The sequence below is a fragment of the Aethalodelphis obliquidens genome, unplaced genomic scaffold (genome assembly GCF_003676395.1).
Source record: "Aethalodelphis obliquidens isolate GAN/ISIS:26980383/991018 unplaced genomic scaffold, ASM367639v1 scaffold26, whole genome shotgun sequence".
NCBI lineage: Eukaryota > Metazoa > Chordata > Mammalia > Artiodactyla > Delphinidae > Aethalodelphis > Aethalodelphis obliquidens.
Genome location: NW_020837970.1, coordinates 14846333 through 14867343, shown reverse-complemented (window position 1 = coordinate 14867343; position 21011 = coordinate 14846333). Strand labels below are relative to the sequence as shown.

Genomic DNA, 21011 nt, shown 5'->3' with positions numbered 1-21011 from the left:
TTATATAAATTTTTAAGGAGAGGTCAAGTAGAAACTACAAGTTCAGTGAAAAGGTATGTTCACTCTAGTTGAAACATGTAACCAGATAAGAAATTAAAAAAAAAAAAAAAAGGAAGTAAAAAGAAGGTCAGGTATTAACAAACACCACTTGTACCGATAATATGGAATTAAATTTTATATCACATGAAAGAGATTCAGCAGCAACCCCGCCAAAACTCCACCGTGGTATATCATCTCTCCTAGGTACATGATACATTGTTCCTGCTAACGCTTCAAAGTACTACTTAACTCCAACTACTGAAATATATTGCATTACACTGATGTTTTTGTCAAATGCTTTTTCAAAGTCTTCAAAATTGTCTATCAAGTTTATAGGACGTTTTCTTCATTATTAAGATATCTCATTTAAGTGCCCTTTATACCAGTATCTAAATAACTTCTCTACAAACAATGACAATTTAATAAATGGCTAGATGCAGTGATTACTCTGAGGTAGGATAAGAAGTTACAACATAGTTCACTTATTTCCTTCAAGCACTGTACTAGCTCTTCTTTTTCTCTTATATTACAATTTTTAAAATTGAGCTATAATTGACATATAATATTGTGTAAGTTTAAGGTGTACATCTTGACTGAATAGAGTTACAATATATTGTAAGACGATTACCACCATAGCATTAGCTCTTCCATTTATTTCCTTTGAAGACATAATGCTAACACTTCTCAATGGCAACTAATAATACAGAAATTAATCCCCAAAACAGTAAGAGATCCTACATGAATTATTCAGAGTATCTTCACAAGCTGAATAAAACTAGGATCAAAAACCAATCTAATAAGTTATCTTTTGGGCTTCAGAAAAGAATAATTTTCTTTCAATGTTTTATTTCAAAAAGAAGGTCTCCAACTTGTAGATCATGGTCTACACAAAGCTTACCTGGGAGATCTTCAAATCACTGAAGATTACTGTTTTCTTTCTGAGGTGTGGAAGGCTTCCCATGGAAGAATATTTCCCCCTCTCCTCTAGTGCTATATATCAGCAACCACATTTCCCTCCTCTCCCACAGTTTGACTTCTTTCATAGTTCACTGTAAACACCCTGGTGTTTATACACTTTTCACACACAGACAAAACCCAAAACATCTGCAATACCCTCTTCAAAAAGGGGGACAAAAACAGGGAGCCCAAGGTACACTAGAAAAAAACATTTAAAAGGATTTTAAAAACCTAATAGTGACATACTGATTAGGTAAAGAAAAAATATATAACCTTGATAGATCTCAAAAAAGGATTTTGATAATATTCAAAATCCATTTCTCTCAAAGATATACAGTAAAAAAGAGGACCATAGGATTATGTTATTGCTATAATTAAGTTCTATCAAAAATTAATAGCCATTATAATACTTAATGTTGTGACACTAGTATTCTCATTAACGTTAAGGAACAAGCCAAGTATGTCCACTAGCACTCACATTACTTAACATTGTTCTGAAGGTTCTAGACAGCACAGAGAACAAGAATAAGAAATTATGGCCTAAGTATTAGGATTATCATTATTCATATAATGATACATCTCAGACTCAAAACTGCCTATTTGGAAATACCAAGAAACCTACTAAAAAGCTATCAGAACCAATACGTGAATTTATGTACTAAGTAAATATTCAACAATAACTAGCTTTTAAATAAAACAATAAATACATTTTTTAGAAAATATAACAGAAAAAAGATCTATTTACAATAGCAGTAATAATAATAAACAACACAAGAATCAATAAAAAATATGGAAACTTTGTAAGAAGAAACCTATTAAATTACTGAGGAACATGAAAGAGGATTTGAATAAATGGAGAAACATACAGTTCCTGAAATAAGGACATTAAATACTGTAAATAAGTTATTCCTCTCTAAGTTAATATACAAATTTTAAAGGCAAGCTCATTTATTCCCAGAAAGATTTGGGGGAATAATGCAGGGGAATATGTCTTACTCCATGCAATTACTTTTTCAACATTTTCACTCTCCTCAATGCCCCGATTTCTTCTCTCACTCTCAGCAGACTTCTCTCACCTCCTATCTCACAGACTTAAGAGAATTCATCAGATCAGAACTTACCACCTCTCCAGTACCAATCATGTACATGCATCCAATCCTTTTATTCCACTAAATAAAGAAGTTGTCCCTCCTAGCTACAATGAGTTAGTTAATGAAATTCACTATTATTTTTCTCGTGTATATTTAATCTCTTCCTCCCAAGAAGATACCTGCCATCATCCTTTATACATGTTTAACACTCTCCCATTAAAGCAAACAAATAACTCTCATCTCAAATTTCCCTCCAGCTCAGCTGTATCTACTTCCAAAGCTACCCTTCTATAACTATCTCCACTGCCTTACCTCTGCCTGGTCACAATCGGGCTTCTCCTCCCACCATTCACCAAAACAGCTCATGCTAAAGTCAACTTTATGTTTCTAATCCAAAAAGTATTTTTTTAGATTTCAACATACTTGACTTCTCAACATCTGCTCAGTACTGCTTACCATCTCCTTTTTTTTTAATAAATTTTATTTTATTCACTTATTATTTTTGGCTGCATTGGGTCTTCGTTGCTGCGCGCAGGCTTTCTCTAGTTGACTGGGGGCTACTCTTCATTGCAGTGCGCGGGCTTCTCGTTGCAGTGGCTTCTCTTGTTGCGGAGCACGGGTTCTAGGCACGTGGGCCTCAGCAGTTGTGGCTCACGGGCTCTAGAGCACAGGCTCTGTAGTTGTGGCACACAGGCCCAGTTGCCCCGCGGCATGTGGGATCTTCCCGGACCAGGACTCGAACCCGTGTTCCCTGCATTGGCAGGTACATTCTTAACCACTGTGCCACCAGGGAAGTCCCTGTCCTTCTTCTTTGAAACTCCTCCCTTGGCTTCTCATACCCACCCCCCTGTTCTGCCCCACATCTCTGGTACTATTTCCCCATGTCCTCTGCAGGTTCATTCTCTTCTATCCAGTATTAAAAGTTATAGTTCCTCAAGAATGGTAAGCCTTCAACACTCTCTTCTTTTTACTTGTTACATTTCCCCTAACCAATGTCAGCCTGCTTGTATGGCTCTAGTAACCACCAATATGCAGATGACTCATTTTCTTTTCTAGCCCAAACTTATCCTCTGAGCCTATATGCCCAATGCCTCTTCAGAATGTCTCAAAGGCATCTCGAACTCAAAAGCTTCAAAACTGAACTCATGATTGTCTCCATGTAGTCCTCCAATACTCCTTCCTTCAAAGCAAAGCAAAGCAAAACAAAACGCACCTAAATTCAGTCCTTTTTCAGCGTTTCCTCTATCTCAGTAACATTATCATTTACCTTGTCACTCAAGCCAGAAACCAAGGAGTCATCCTTGACTTCTCCCTTTCTCTTAGCCCCTATTTCTAATCTATCATTTAGTCCTACAGATCCACCAATTTATCTCCATCCCCAGTGCCACCACTCTAGACTAATATACTATTTCTCTCACTAACGCTTCAGCAATAGTAAGAGGTAACCTCTATGCATGACTCTGGTCTCCATTCAAGCTGTTCACCACTCTGAAGAGTGGCCTTTTCTAAACAGAAATATGGCCCTGTAAACTTTCTGCTTAAAAACAGAATATCCTTAACATTAACATTACCTCAAAGGCCCTACACGGTTTGGTCCTTTTTTACCTCTCTAGCTTCATCTTGTATCCTGTTCTTCCGTATTCTATGTACTCTAGCAATTCCTCCTCCCTTTCAGTTTCTTAAGAAGAACTAGGCTCACACCTGCCAGTGGACTACTCTGAATGTTGTTTTCTCTGAACGTTTCACCTGATTCCTTCTACCCTTCTCTCAGCTCTTAGCTCAGTCATTACTTCCTCAGGGAAGCCCTGCCTGACCTCTCTCTAGTGCAAAGTGGCCTTTAATACTCTAAAATCACCACACACATCTTCTTTATATTACTTATAATACAGTTCACATTTTCGTGTGACTACCTGCCCCCTAGATCCTAAGCTCCAAGAGTCAGGACTTTTTTTTCTCACTATGGTACTGCCAGTCTTCAGCAGAGTGCATGGAATATAGCACACATTCTATAAATTTCAAATGAATTAGTGAATAGACGTGAGCTCATATCATAAAACTGTAATAATCAAAACTATTCTGAAATTGTGCCGGAAAAAGAATGCTAGGCTAAGAAACAATACAGAAAAGTTCAGAACACACACAGGATAAATCAAAGCAAATACGTAATAATGGTGGCTTCAGAATTAGCATTTATTTAGTCAATGGTATTAGAACTGGCTATTTAAAAAATTAAATTTGTATTTCACACTACACATAAATTCACAATGGATTAAATATTTAAAGGTAAAACTAGAAACCTCAAAAGTCAAGAAAAAAATATAAACAAATTATTTATGTAAGATTGGGAAGGGCAGACAGACTAAACTTGATGGAGGCTGACTGGAAAGACTATAAAGAAACAAAACTGTGCAACTAGAGATTATAATACTAAGTGAAGTAAGTCAGAAAGAGAAAGACAAATGCCATATGACATCACTTATATGTAGAATCTAATATATGACACAAATGAACCTATCTATGAAACAGAAACAGGTACGTAGAGAATAGACTGGTGGTTGCCAAGGGGGAGGGCAATGGAAGAGGGTAGGAGTGGGAGTTTGGAATTAGCAAATGCAAACTGGTATATATAGGATAAATAAACAACAAGGTCCTACTGGATCGTACAGGGAACTATATTCAATATCATGTGATAAACCATAATGGAAAAGAATATGAAAAATAATGTATATATATGTGTATATATATATATGTAAAACTGAGTCACTTTGGCGTACCGCAGTAATTAACACAACACTGTAATTCAACTATACTCAATAAAAAATAAATTAAAAAAAGAAAAACAAAACTGGTTAAGATTTGGCTCCATAATAATTTAAATCTTCTACACATTAAATAAAGGGCAATAAACTAGAAACAAACATTTGCCACATGTAAAAGAGGGTTAAATCAATATATAAAGAACTCATAAACAATAAAAACAGCAATACAGAAATAGATACTGATATGATTTTTAAATGTGAATAATCACAAACATAAAATATGTCCAACCTCAATAATAATAAGAGGAGTACAGGGGCTTCCCTGGTGGCGCAGTGGTTGAGAGTCCGCCTGCCGATGCGGGGGACACGGGTTCATGCCCTGGTCTGGGAAGATCCCACATGCCGCAGAGCGGCTGGGCCCATGAGCCGTGGCCACTGAGCCTGTGCGTCCGGAGCCTGTGCTCCGCAACGGGAGAGGCCACAACAGTGAGAGGCCCACGTACCGCAAAAAAAACAATAATAATAATAATAAGAGGAGTACTAATTAAAACAGTGTGGTACCACTATTTACCTATTAAAATTAGTAGAGATCTTAAAGAAAATAAAACTCAATGTTATCCGTCGACAGGCACGTGAATAAACACAAAGTCAGAGAATAAATCTGTACAACATCTTTTGGTAAGGCAATCTGCCAATGTACACAAAATTTCTTTAAATTCTGATGCTCTTTGACTCAGCAATTCCACTTCTGGGAATTTACTCTAAGGAAATTACCATGTATGTATGCAAAGTTAGAGCTTCTAGGATGGTCTTCAAAATGTTCTTTGAAATAGTAATCAATCAACCAAATAAATGTTCAACAACAGGGAACATCATATTGGAATATGATGTAGCCATTTAAAATTATGCAGATGAACATGAAATGACATAGGAAGATGTTTATGAAAATTACTCAGTGAAAGTTATCAGGTTATAGAACACTGGGTAGGGCAAGATCCCATTTTTTTAAATGGGAACATGTTGAAAATTCATTGTGAGACAAAAATAAATCCTTTTGCAACTCATTTTATTTACACAAAAGCTCAGGTAGCCATGGAGATTAACCATTCCTTATAATACAAAAATCTGGTAGAAACAAAAATTTACTTACTCTTCCAATTTCTGCAGTCCATGAAACAACAATGGTGTTTGGTACAGTTGTGGACAATCGGACAAGTGAGGTGATATTAATTGGTCGGCTGGGTCGCTTTGGTTCCACACCATTTTTAGTAGGTGGAAGATAACCCTAAGGATGAAATATAATTTATTTCTACTTATTACTTCCACAATCATTTCAACTTCCATTCCTTAAAAAAAAAAACCTACAAACTACATATGAGAAAATGAGTATTTTCATTTAAAAGTAGAGAAGCAAACGTTTGTAAGAGTTTCCTGTATGTTTCTCTAAACAACCATACAGTCTCATAGTAAGCCTGAGAAAAATACTGGTGGCAGAACTTAAAAATCTCTAAAATTTAAGAATCAGGTTGAATTCATAAAGAGCTTGGATAAGTATATAAGGACTATTTTAAAGGTGAACAACAGCCCCCACTCCTCTGTTAAAGGCACAGCATTCTTCAAATCTCTATTCAACCAAAGCTTCCAGACTCACACGAATACATCTGAGGTTTTGTTGAAACAATCTCGTCTTCCCAAAATTCAGTAAAACACTAAAGCTACCACACCCAACTCCTAGACTATGTCTCCATAGCTAATGTCACAGCTGTTAATTGTACACAGTTGGTACAAGTGTTTCACTCAGTCACATGAATATATATCCAAAATAAAGATGTTTTCTTAACGAAAAATATGATTAACAACAGCTGTGATGACTTATTTGCTAGCTATGTTGGCAATGCACTTTTTAAAAAAATAGCTTTTGGGACTTACTGGAAGGCTGCAAGGTTTTGTATTCACTTTCACGCAAAGATTGGGTGGGAAGTGATCTTCTTGTGGACAACTGGTTTCTGATAAACAAAACCTAAACAATAAAGGACAAGTTTAATTACCTTTATTAAAGGATGACACCACATTAATATTTTTGTTCCACAGCTAATCTAAAAGATGGTCAAACTTAATAACAACAGCAAAAAACTACTAAACCTGAATAAATACATGAAATAGGTTCAAAATAAATAATTCTGTCAATGTAGAGTTTCAGTGGTCACAACTACCAACCTGTAGTTCTCTTCATAATATTTGAAGTCATTTGTTCAAGCATGTTTTGGGGGGGAGGAGGTGGGGAAGTGCTCTGTGGTTGAATAAATTTAAGAAATTTTGAATCAAAAAATAAATTACGTTTCCTCCATATAGAACTTCTCAGAGCTAGGCTAACAATAACTGTAACTTTTTAAGAGGGAAATATAAATATATAGTAGTTCCCAAATTTATTTGTCTGTGAAACATTTTTTTGGTTCTCAGCAGACTATACTGAAAATGCTAGAAGTCCATCCCCAGGATCAAGTTCTGTCCACCAAGCCCAGGTACTCCATTATTCCCTGAAAACTGAAGATGCTGAATAATAACATTAATTGTATTATATCCATTATAATATAATATCCATTATAATATCCATTATATCCACATGTTAGAATACTATTTTAGAAACTCATGAAAACATTTATTTCTAAATTAAATGTGTTATCTTTTGGGAAAACCAAGGACAACTACATAATTTGTACATTCTCACTCCATTCTTACATAGATCAAGAAATAAATTATTAATTTGCTATTTAAGACAACTATTCTTGATTATTATACTTCCTTATTCCCAATATAGAGCTGAGGCTCATTCCACTTTACCGAATGTTCACAGCACCTTTGAGTTACATGTTAAGAAGAATGCTATCTCTGAATTCTGTGAAATATTCATCATGCACAAACACCTTCTCTCAACATCTTGATCTGCCTGCCATGCAATCTGTGTGAGGGAGTGTCCACAAAATGGGACAATTTTCTATATAAAATGTTATGGGTACATATAAATATATGGTCATCTTTAAGCAGGGACAATCTGTAGCTTCCATTAGATTCTCAAAGGGGTTAGAGATCCATATAAAGGTTGAGAATTACTAATCTACAAAGATTTTCTCAAAATATACTTAGCAAACAGATGTCAAAGCCCACAAGATCATCTCTAACCCCAGCAGAAGCTTCTATTACAGGCCAGTTCTTTACTTTGCAACAGTAAGAGGATGCCATAAAGCTTTCAATCAATTACTCCAATGCAGAGATAAATTAGCAACGTGAACCTGGCTGCCTGAAGCTACAGAAAAGCAATAATTTATATGACAAGTTGACTGCTATTCAATTAAGTAAAAAGTGAAAATCTAAATCACCCTTACAAACCGAAGACAAAAAAAAGATTTTAAAAATGGGGAACAAGAGCAGAAAGTTTCTATATAGGAGTTCATGGGGGTGGGGAGGGGAAACAGATAAATGAAAACAGATTAGGAATCTAATAGAGAAAATATTGATCCTAATTCTGACCAAATTGTTTTCATGTTTTAGATGAAGACTTATAATTAGGATAGTGGAAGGTATACACTCCCAACTTAATACACTGGGATTGCTGTAGGGGGTGAGGAAGGGATGAAAACAATTTAGTAAAATACAAAGAACCACCTAACAATTACCAAATATAATACAAAATGGTTGTTTTTTCATCAAATTCTGGAGATAAATTTGATGGCTAAGCCATTTTTAACCGTCAAGATCCCCTTAGAATCTCTGAATTTATCTTAGAAAGAAAACCCTCCTTTGGAATGTGAACCATACCTCTTTGCTGCTTTAAAGAATGCATGCGTACGTTAGTACTAAGGATAGTAACTAGATCTTTTGTTTTAGAGCTATGGTTTTCAAACTTTATTTTAGTCTTGGGATACTCTCCTCAAATGAAAACTAACCCAGAAGTCAAACATGTAGAACAGACCAAAGCCACATTACTTTGGTTCAGAGTGTGTGTATATGTGTGTGTCAGGTGGGGGAATTGGGGGGGTTGGGGAAGAGAAGGTGGAATGGTAGCCAGAGGGTAGCCCCCAAACAGTGGCTCCAAGCAACAGTCTGAAAACCACTGTTTTAAAGGACAAAGTCACATATCAGTATGAACAAAATGTAAACTACTGAGGCAGGGAAGTAAAAAATATTACAGCAATATACAATTAATTATGAAGGCACCATATTTTAGTCCTTTAATTTATTCAGTCATTATCATTGTCTGTCCCTGACAGAGGAAAAAGTACCTTTTACACAGAAACACCTTTGTCAGTGCCTTCCAAAACCAAGACCTCAACCTCTCCTCTGCTTTCTCAGTTTTCATCACACTATTTTTGAACCTAAATCAGAGTTTTTCACATTATTCCATGAAGCACTGAGCTGGTGCTTTCATCTCTTTTCTGATCTCCTAGTGTATTTATAATCTTTACATACAACTTAGTATCTGATTATTGAGACTGGGCTATCTGTTTGACTTATCCTTCCCACTTTATAGGGAAAACAGCTTGTTGAGGAAAACAACTGTCTTGTATTTCCTCTTCTATCCCTATTGCAACAAGAACAATGTGGGACACTTAGGTTTACACAAGGATAGTCACTGAGTAAAAACAACAGCATAAGATGGTTTATGTAAGCAACAAGAGAGAGACATATTAACATAAAAGATGTCTTAGATATTCTTAGAAGAAATGGGCTAAGAAAAGAAACAATATGGGCAGTAGCATGTTGAAAATTTTTCGTTTTCCAAATTGCAAAATTTCGTCTTTACAAATCTATCAAGAGATGTCTCACATGGAATCTAAATTAGAGAGTATCTAAATTAATGGTTTAAAAATACAGGACAAAACAAATTAGACTATTTTGGTTCTTGTTAGTCCATGAGACACTGTAGACTTAATCTAAGTATTAGTTCTTTATCTACAGTAGTTTGCCACTCATGCAGATAAGGTCTTTGCTTTCATAAAACTTGGTACTTCTAAAGAGCTGACCACCATATTTAAACATATCATTAGCTGGAGCTTCTCAACCAACCAAGGGCAACCAAAATAGAGAAATATGGTTAAATATATGGCACATGACTTGGCTACATTAAAATCTAACTTTGATAGTAATTAGGATGTATCGTAACAGGAAAAGGTTTTCCCTCACCCAAACATCTAAACCCAATACTTTCAATATACTTACTGAAAATCAGGTAGATTTTTCAAATCTTTAAGAAATATTAACTTTTAAACTTTGGATATATACTGTAGCAACACTGTACCTTAACTGGACCTGCACTGTGAAGTCACATTTGGTCCCAGAAATATCCCTAGAAAAGACAGAGTAAGAACTACTGTTATTTTAAAGATATACAGAGGAAAGCTGATTCAAAGACACTGTTACCCCAGAAAGTATTTCAGATTTATCAGAAATATTAACAGTTATTAGGGTAACTAACACTATAATAGTATTTTCAATACTAATATTTGCATGACAATAATACTCATCCAATACACTGTTTTTAAAAGTCACTTATTATAGACAAAACTGGATTCAAAGGTCAAGCTGCAAGTTACACTCGAAGACAACTTACATGGAACTACTGATTTGCTGCACTTGTTGTGGTGTCAATGCAAATGCAAAACAGGTTTCTCGAAAGCGCTGGCTGTTGTCTGATGCTAAAGAAGAAAAGAATTATATTTTTAATTACCTTCAAATTCATCAATATAGAACACAACAGCAAACAAAACAAAAAAAACCCAACCATTCACACACCTTTAAATTAACTAGGACAGATTCTAGAGTTTAGATAACAACTCAGTTAAGACACTGAAAAATAAGATATGTGCCAATATCTAATCATATAGATGTCTGCATCTAAAAAGCACACTTGTATAAAAACATGCTGATATTAATTTTATTTAAAATAATATAAACCCATTTAAAGATACATGGCTTCTGAGCTAAGTAACAAACATATACATACACCTTGAGATCTGCACAGGTAAGATGACAGTTGGACTTGAAGGCAAATTAAGAATTTTATCATCTCCCATCTAACTATACCATGCCAAGTTTTATACAATAAATATCATATACAGTTTCTCCTATGCTTAGATGAAATGACATCAAAATGTGCCTGTGGTCACTATCTCAAAGGAGGAGAGGAGTTACAAGAAGGGAAGGAAGGGAATAGAGAGAAGGAAGGGAGGGAAGTGGAGGCGGGGGGAGAGAAAAGAGCAAGAGAACAGGCAGGGAAGCACAGGTCAGTGAAGACCAGGGATTCCTACAGGGCGCTGCCGTGAGCAACAATATTTCTATTGGCTTTTAATACACGTTATGTCTATTTTTAAAATCAGTGGTCAATATCCCTCTTGTTCACTAATATTTCCTCAGTGCTTGGCACAAAGAAGCACTGAATGACTGTTTGTTGAATGAACAAAAGACTGAAAATTAAGAAATACCAAACTTAATTATTTAAACTGTCCTTTTCCAGGATAATTTTCTAGAACAAATGGATCACTGAAAGTTATTACCAAGGAACTCCTAGCCTGTGGGCCACTTAAACTGGTGCAGAAAAAGGAGCTGAACCCATCTCTAAAAGGGTTCAAACAAAGTATAAATGGAAGAAGTGAAAGGAAGGTTGAACTCTATCTAGATCAATGGTCTGCAAGCTCATTTGATTATTTGTACCTTTCAGCAAAATAATTTAGCATATACCATGTATATGTTATGTATGTTAAACTATTATATTGATATTGTATATGCTATAAAACACACCAAAAATAGAAGTTAAAAATGTTAAGATTTGACATAAAATTTTAGATATTTTTGTGAATTCGATTTTATGGAAAATCTCAACTTTAGAAACTTCTGTTTTACAGGTAGATATTTTTTCCTTTATCCCTATGGATTGTCTTGTGTACCCCCTGAGATGCAAACCCCCAACATCGGAGATCATTATTTTGGATGATCTGCCTGCAAGCAACACTTCCTCCAAAATTACCACCAAAGACAAATGTCAAAAAGCTGTACAAATGTATCACTATGAGAAAGAAATGCAAAAGAACACTGTTGATCTACAATTTCATGTCAATATAGGAGTATCTTTTAAAGTCTACATTTGCTTTTCTGCTTTCTGTGATCTGGGAAGGTTTTTTCTTAAAAACTCTATCCCCAAGAAACAGTTACTGACCAGAAAGTTATCTTAATCATGAAATATCAACGTGGCAAAAGGCAGATAACCAAGGACCAGAATGTAGAAAAGCAAACAGTTTCCTCTGTCAGGCAATGAAAGTAACTTCTTTTGCTTCTTAGAGGATATGTCTCTATAAAGATTTTAGTCCAGTAGGCTTATCCTGATTTAGATTTCTGGCTCCATTCTAAAACAGTGCTATTGATAAAATAATTTCCCAAGTACCCAAATTAATATTATTCTCTGGGGAAAATTTCACATTCATTTTAGAATACATGAGTACAGTAAGTTTTGGACACACACACACGCAGATTTAGATAGAGAAGATATGACTAAAATAACAAGGCTGTTTCTTGAACCACACATAGAAATCAGGTTTATTACTTAATAGTAACCCCTTTTTACATCCTCTTGTGTATAAATGCTCATGGGGTTATTACTGTTTACCTGGAAAAGCATCTTTCGTACTATTTGATTTTCAGGTTTAATTTTGCTGTGAATGCCAGTGAAATTATAGTTTTGGTCTTAGATAAGACTATTTAAAAACTTTTCTAAAAGTTAATTAAGCTATCATCATCCCTTTCAGAAAAGTTCAGGCCAAACAGAATCATGGAATCTTCATACTGAAAAATGAGTCTTACAAATCATCCAAAACAATGACCTCCGATGTTGGGGGTATGCATCTCAGGGGGTACACAAGACAATCCATAGGGTTAAAGGAAAAAATATCTACCTGTAAAATAGAAGTTTCTAAAGTTGAGATTTTCCATAAAATCGAATTCACAAAAATATCTAAAATTTTATGTCAAATCTTAACTTTTTTAACTTCTATTTTTGGTGTTTTATAGCATATACAATATCAATATAATTGTTTAACATATACAACATATACATGGTATATGCTAAATTATTTTGCTGAAAGGTACAAATAATCAAATGAGCTTGCAGACCATTGATCTAGATAGAGTTCAACCTTCCTTTCAATTCTTCCCTTTATACTTTGAACCCTTTTAGAGATGGGGGAAGAGAAGCCATCACCTTGTCAAGCAGAAGATGACTGGTGGTAAACAGTGTAATTGTAAGAAAGCTTGCAGCCCAACAGAGTAGCAAAGTTTAGTGGAAAGAGATGAGATCACATACACCTGGATTCCAAACTGGTTTTACCACTTACTTGCCACGTGACCTTAGGTACTTATCCACTCTGAATCTGTTTTCTTCAATATTTAAACATAAACATACACGAACACAAAAACGCTCACAGGATTATTTTAAATTTAAATGAGGTAAGGTATTTAAAACAAGCACCAATTTCCTTTTCTGTCTCCCTTCCTCCTTATGCCCTTACACTGAATCAAAATATATAATGCTGTAACTCCCACCCACTGATGTCATATAGCATATCCAGTCATAGCCATTCTTCAAATATTTTAGACAGCATTAATGTGCCCCCTCTCTCTCCATCGACTCTTGCCACTGTACTTCAGGCAAGACTTCAGAATTACTCACCATTCTGATCTTTCTCCTCTGGACATATCCCAGTCTATCACACTTTTAAAGTGACAGCCAGAATTGAACACACTCTGTCATAGCATACTATTTCTCCAAAATATTTGCTGCCCCTCTGTATTGGCCCATCCCCACAGGAGGAATATGACCCAGTGCCACTGATGCCTTGGTCAATGAAATATGAGTAGAAGTGTACCACTGTGGAGCAGACCTTTAAGAACTATCCTTGGGTTTCAACATCTTTTTCTTTCCAGTCTGCCTTGATTCTAGAGTGGAGAGAACAGAGCAGAGCCACAACCAATCCACAGTTAATAAGTAACGTAAGTGAAAAATAAATCTTAGTTGTTTGCCATTGAAATTTATGATTGCTTGTAAGCTGACTTATCATTCAGATGTGAGATGACAAGAACAATATTTTTATCAACAACTACCATCTACTCCTGTTAATCCATACAACAACCATAAAGAAATCTACTCTTTTTTCAGATTTAGAAATTGAGGTTCAAAGTAGTTATGTAACTGTCAAGGCCTCATACTAGGTAAGTAAAATCCGAACTGGAGGTCAGATCTACACATTTCCAAAGCCCATGCTCTTCTCAAAACATAGGTCTATTAGCTCCCCTGATCTAAGTGTGCTGTACTTCTTTTTTTTTTTTTTTTTTTTGCCTCTCACATTGAGGAGCACAGGCTCCGGAAGCGCAGGCTCAGCGGCCATGGCTCACGGGCCTAGCTGCTCCGCGCCATGTGGGATCTTCCCGGACCGGGGCACGAACCCGCGTCCCCTGCATCGGCAGGCGGACTCTCAACCACTGCACCACCAGGGAAGCCCTGTGCTGTACTTCTATTAATGCAGCCTAGCATTATACTGAATCATAGAAAACAGGAAAAGAATTACCCACTATACTCTCATCATAACTGCTTGTCATTTTTACATATTTCTTTCCAATCAAATTACACATACAATTTAAAAGCTCGCTTTAAAAAAATTACTCTTATCACATTTTCAATTACAATCTCTATTACCATATTTTAATTATTGCATTGTATTCTATCTGTGAGGTGTATGAAAATTTTAATTGCTCCCTTGATAAACCATTTAGGTTTTTCTAATTTTTCATTATTTGAAATGACTCTGTATACAGGGCTTATACGTTTGTTTTTTGGAATGGGGGCGGGGGGGTAGCTATTATTTTCTTCGGATCAATTCCCAGATGTGGGTTTTCTGGGTCAAAAAGTATGGAGATTTTTTTAAATGAATCTTGACATATCACAAGAGTGGTTTGCAAATGCTTGTAACACTATAAGACCATGAGCAATTTGTGCATCTACTAAATGCATCCTAGTCTGGCCTGCACGGGAGTTGCTGCTAATTTAATGGGTGGATCTGGGCAACTCCTTAGTAGTTTAATTTGTATTAAGAATTTTTTTCTTGTTTTTAACTTCCTATTTAGTTAATTGTCTAATCTTGTCCTATGCCCATTTTTACATCTGCATAAGAGTTTCATATATAAAAAATATTAACCCTTTGGAAATCTGCTGCAAATATTTCCCCCAGTCTGTTATGTTTTTTCATTTTGGCTACATTTTGGGATGATACAAAAGTTAAGTTTTATGTAGTGTAATCTGTCAACCACCTCCTTGTAAATTTGTGTTGTTCCCCTTCTTAGGTTCAATCAGTACACAATTCAATTCTCTGGCTTGTTGTTTCTATGTAATTATCAATCCATCTGGAACTTATTTTAGTATGTGATATTTTTAAAAAATCTAAATTTTTGTTTCTCCAAATTGCTTAGTTATACTAATACCATTTGTTAAATAATCCTTCTTCCCTATGGATACATGTGCTTCCTTTACCATACATTAAATCCTTATATCCAACATGTTCCATTCCCAGGCTATTTTCTCATTGGTCTTTTTTTATCCTGGTGCTGGCACTCTTCTTTTTAATTGTTATAGTTTCACTATGTTTTAATATCTTATATCAGGTTTCTCTACATCCATTCTTCTTTTTTCAGAACTTTAACATCAACTCAAATGTTTTATCATCTAGATAAACTTCTGAATCCTTTTGCCATGATTCTCAAAGCTCAGTGGTATTTTGAGTAGAATTACAATAAACCCATGAATTATTTTGAGAGCTGACATCTTTATATATGTTTACATCTTTAATCTTCCCATCCTGGAGTACTGTATCCATTCATTCATATCCTTAATGTTTTGTCATTTTCATCATATAAATTAGTCACACGGTTCCCATTAAGATTATTCTTACGCAAAATATCAACAATAGGAGAATGACTGACTAAACATTCATATAATGGAATACTCTGTAACCAAAAAAGGAGAAAAATCAACAACACCAGAAGCTAGTTTCTTTTTGAAGATCAATAAAATTGATAAAGCTCTAGCAAGACTACTAAGGAAAAGAAGAAAAGAAAAATAAGAATAAGGAATAAGAGGTAACATCACTACAGATTCTATAGACAATAAAAGTATATAGGAGAATATCATGAACACCTTTTGGCCAAAAATTGACAACTTAGAAAAAACAAGTTTCTTGAAAAACAAAAACTACCAAATAGATAACCTGAATAGCTCTATATCTAGTTTAAAGTTTGAATTTGTAGTTAAATATCTTTCCTGAAAGAAAAGTCTAGGCCCAGATGTTTTCTCTGTGGAATTCTACCAAATATTTAAGAAACAGTACCAATTCTACATAAATTGTTTAAAAAAACTGAAGAATTCTATCAAACATTTAAGCAAAGAGTAATAACAAATTCTAAACAAACGCTTGCTCCCAAATTAAAAAGAGAACATTTCACAACTCATTTTATGAGAGTTATTACTCCAGTACCAAAACAAGACAAAGACATTAAAAGAAAATTACCAACTATTACCTCTCATGAACATAAATACAAACATTCTTAACAGAACTTTCACAAATCAAATCCAACCATATAAAAAAAAGGATAATACATTATAACCAAGAGAGATTTATCCCAAGAATGCAGGGTTGTTTCAACATTCAAGTCACTAGATTAACAAACTAAAAAAGAAACATGTTGTCATTTCAATAGATGCAGAAAAAGCATGTGACAAAAATTTAACATCCATTCCTGATTTTTAAAAAAACTCTCAGCAAACCAGGAATAGAAGTGAACTTCCTCAACCCAAAAAAGGATTTCTATGAAAAATTTACAGCCAACGTTACATTTAGGGACTTCCCTGGTGGTCCAGTGGTTAAGAATCTGCCTTCCAATGCGGGAGACGTGGGTTCAACCCCTGGTCAGAGAACTAGGATCCCACATGCTGCAGGGCAGCTAAGCCTGTGTTCCACAACCACTGAGCCTGCGCGCTCTGGAACCACAACTAGAGAAGCTTGCTCGCCGCAATGAAGGGTCCTGCATGCTGCAACGAAGATCCCACATGCCGAAATAAATAAATAAATAAAAACAAAAAAAATTACAATTAAAGATGAGAGACTAAAGAATTACAAACAAGACAGTGACATCCACTCATCATTTCTATTCAGCAATGTACTGGAGATTCTTGCCAGTGCAATAAGGCAAGAAAAAGAAAGAAAAAACATCAGGATTGAAAAATAACTAAAACCATCTATTCACAGACAACATGATGATCTATGTAGAAAATCTGACAGACTCTACCAAAAGGTATTAGAATAAGTGAGTTTAATAAGGTAACAATGATATACAAAAATCTGTGCTATTTCTATAAATTAGTAGTAAACAATAAGAAATTGAAATTTTAAAAACACATTTATAGTAGCATCCCCTCAAAATGAAATACTTAGGCATAAAACTGACAGAAGAGGAGCTAGACCTGTGCGTTGAAAAATGCCAAATATTGCTCAGAGAAATTAAGGACCCAAATAAATGAAGAGAGAGACAGTGTTCATGGCTCAGATGACTCAATGTGGTTAAGATATCAGTTGTTTCCAAACTGATCTACAGATTCAATGTAATCCAATAAAAATCCTAGCTAGTTTGTTTTTTTTTTTTTTAAGAAATTGATAAGGTGCTTCTAAACTTCATGTGGAAATGCAAAGGACCTAGAAGAGTTAAAACAACTTTGAAAAAGAAGAACAAAGCTAGAGGGCCAATACCACTTGGTTCTGAAACTTATTATAAAGCTACAGTAATTAAGACAGTGTGATGTTGGTGTCTAGATTAAAAAAATAGATCTATGGAGCAGAATAGAGAATCTTGAAATATATCCACATATATATGAACGATTGATTTTTGACAAAGGTTCAAAGGCAATTTAGTTGAAAAAGAACAGTCTTTTCAATGAATGGTGCCAGAACAACTGGATATTCATATGCAGTGGGGGGAAAAGTGCTTTGAGTTATATAGTACACCATATGCAAAAATTAACACAAAGTAGACCATAGGTGACATCAGAGAAAATGGTAGAATAGAAAGCTCCAGGAGTTAGTTCCTCCTCCCAAACAACCATTAAGCTGGGGGAAAAAAAATCAGAATCAATGATTTCAGAACTCTGAACCTGATCAGACACACAGCAACCAGGGGAATGCTTGATGAAGAAAGAGACTGCTGAATCTGTTGAGAGAGCTGTGTGAGTGATCTAGCAATTATCCCCTATTCCTCAGCCCCACTGTAGCTGTAGGGACTGTAGCCTGTCATCTATCACAAGATTTAAAGAGATGTACACACTTTTGGGGGGGCAGGGTGAGGGGTGATTGGATGTTTGGAGAAATCTCCATCAGATCACAGGCCGACTGAAGAGACAATGGAAGAGAAACTTCACAGACCACACACAAAGAATACAGACTTTGCAAAAGTAGTAAAGGAAAGTCACTATAGTCCCCTTGCAGATCTAGCTCCAGCTTCTCACTGAGGGTCACTAAGTTGCTGAAGACCTCTTTGGACTCCTCATCCACCTCAAATCCACAAAAATTGTGAACAAACTGTGGGCAAAGGTTCTTCCAAACCCCATTCATGGTGATGGCTGTAACCTCATGGCAAGCAAAGTCAGTGTTTTTTATGGCCTTGTAGATGTTATAGTCCTTCCAAAATTGTCGCAAGGTTGTTCCTGATTCGTCACTCACCTTTACTGCCTGACGAAAAGTGTGATGTAAATAATATTTCTTGAAAGTCGCTATAACTCCCTGGTCCATAGGCTGGACAAGCGACGTAGTATTCGGTGGCAGATGCACTATTCTGACGTTGGGATGAAAGTCATCTATGAATGGTGGGTGGCCCGGAGCACTGTCAAGCAGCAAAAGAATGTTGGAATGGGATGTCCTTCTCCAAGCAATATTTCTCTACCTCTGGGATAAAGTGGTGGAAAAACCAGTCCTGGAAAATGGCCTGTGTAACCCAGGCTTTGGGGTTACTCTTCCACAACAGGAAGACAGCCCTTGGCTATGTCTTTAAGGGCTCTTGTGTTCTCTCAATGATAAGCTAAGAGAGGTTTCAGCTTCATATCACTGGAAGCATTGCCACCAAACAACAGTTAGCCTATCCTTTGCTGCTTTATAGCCTGGCATCAACTTTTCCTCCTTACTGATGTAACTTTGGTCTGGCAGCCTCTTCCAGTATAGTCCTGTCTCATCCACATTAAGAACCTGCTCAGGTAAATACTCGCCTTGATCAATAATTTCTCGAAGCGTTTCAGGAAATTCCCGGACAGCTACTGTATCTGCACTCGCTGCCTTGACACTTACTTTTACATTGTGAAGGTTGGCTCTAGCCTCGAACTGATGAAACCAGCCAAGGCTGGCATTAAAAGATGCGCAATCTGGGCTTCCCTGGTGGTGCAGTGGTTGAGAGTCTGCCTGCCGATGCAGGGAACACGGGTTTGTGACCCGGTCCGGGAAGATCCCACATGCCGCGGAGCGGCTGGGCCCGTGAGCCATGGCTGCTGAGCCTGCGTGTCCGGAGCCTATGCTCCGCAATGGGAGAGGCCACAACAGTGAGAGGCCCGCGTACCGCAAAAAAAAAAAAAAAAAAAGATGCGCAATCTGATTCTTCACCGTGTTTCTTCAAGTCTTCATAAAGGCTTTTAGCTTTCTCTTGAATCAGCATTAAACTGAGTGGGACTTGAGGCTGATACTGCATCCATACACTGAGAAGTTTCTCCATCTCCTCTATCACTTTTCCATGCTTCTTTGATATTACTGATATTGTCCACTTCATCGGCACAGCAGACTTTACACGTTCCATGATCTTGTCCTTGCTCTTTAGAATCATGCCAATGGTTGAACGATTCATGTTATAAGAATGAGCGATATCTACCATCTTTTCGCCTTGCTCCACTCTCTCAATTATTTTCACTTCTGTATCCATCGTTACCACTTGGCACTTCTTAGCAGTACCAGCTACACCACTGCTACTTTTACGCTTGCTTCCAGACATCCTGGGCTTGAAATAAAGATACTGTACTACGGTACTCTATACAGTACTGTACAGCCGGGGTCCCCAACCCCCAGACCAGTACTAGTCTGTGGCCTGTTAGGAACTGGGCTGCACAGCAGGAAGTGAGAGGCAGGAGAGCGAGCAAAGCTTCATCTGTATTTACAGCCACTTCCCATCGCTCACATTACCGCCTGAGCTCTGCCTCCTATCAGCATTATGGTGAGTTGTACAATTATTTCATTGTATATTACAATGTAATAATAATAGAAATAAAGTGCACAACACTTGAATCATCCCGAAACCACCACACCCCCAACCTTGGTCCATGGAAAAATTGTTTTCCACGAAACCAGTCCCTGGTGCCTAAAAAGTCGGGGACCACTGCTGTATAGTAAAGTACACAAAAGCACAACCACTTGTAGAGAACGCACGCACGTGACAACGTACACCAGACACGTGATCTTACATGACTGGACATGAAAATGCGCACTTGCATCTCTGAATGTTCTCAACTTGAAGGTTCGTATGTAGGGGAATTACTGTACACAAAACCAGAACCACTTCAAACTGACGAGATGGCTACAATTAAAAACAAAACAAAATCACAAGAGTTGGTGAGGATACGGAGAAACTGGAACCCCCCCCATACACTGATGATAGGAATACTAAAATGGTACAGATGCTGTGGAAAACAATTTGGCAGTTCCCCCAAGAGTAAAACACAGAATTATCATTAAGACTCAGCAATTCCACTCCTAGGTATATACTAATGCAAAGAAATGAAAGCAGGGACTCTAAACAGATATCTGAATGCCAATGTCCATAACAGCTTTATTCACAATAGCCAAAAGGTAAAAGAAACTCAAGTGTCCATCAAGAGGTGAATAGATAAACAAATATCTATTCCAGGGATGGATTGGGAGTAAAGATTTCTTTAGGTACAGTCCCAAAGCACGATCTTTTTTTCAATTGATGAATTGGACTTCATCAAAATTAACAACTTATGCTCTTGGAAAGACACTGTTAAAAAAAGAAAAGAGAAGCCACAGAC

The 21011-nt window shown here is 36.4% G+C and overlaps 1 protein-coding gene across 3 annotated transcripts in view; it reads right to left on the bottom strand.

Annotated features, from left to right (window-relative positions):
• The window catches only part of PIAS1 (protein inhibitor of activated STAT 1), a 128422-nt gene that overhangs the window by 37431 nt on the left and 69980 nt on the right, over positions 1-21011 (bottom strand). For all 3 annotated transcript variants that reach the window (XR_003436418.1, XM_027123430.1, XM_027123431.1), the window contains exons 3-6: positions 10455-10539; positions 10143-10190; positions 6776-6866; positions 5997-6131 (exon numbers count right to left, since the gene is read on the bottom strand). Coding sequence is in view for 2 of the 3 variants with exons in the window: in XM_027123430.1 (XP_026979231.1) it covers positions 5997-6131; positions 6776-6866; positions 10143-10190; positions 10455-10539 (359 nt within the window). In the remaining variant the exon portion in view is untranslated. The remainder of the gene's footprint in view (positions 1-5996; positions 6132-6775; positions 6867-10142; positions 10191-10454; positions 10540-21011) is intronic.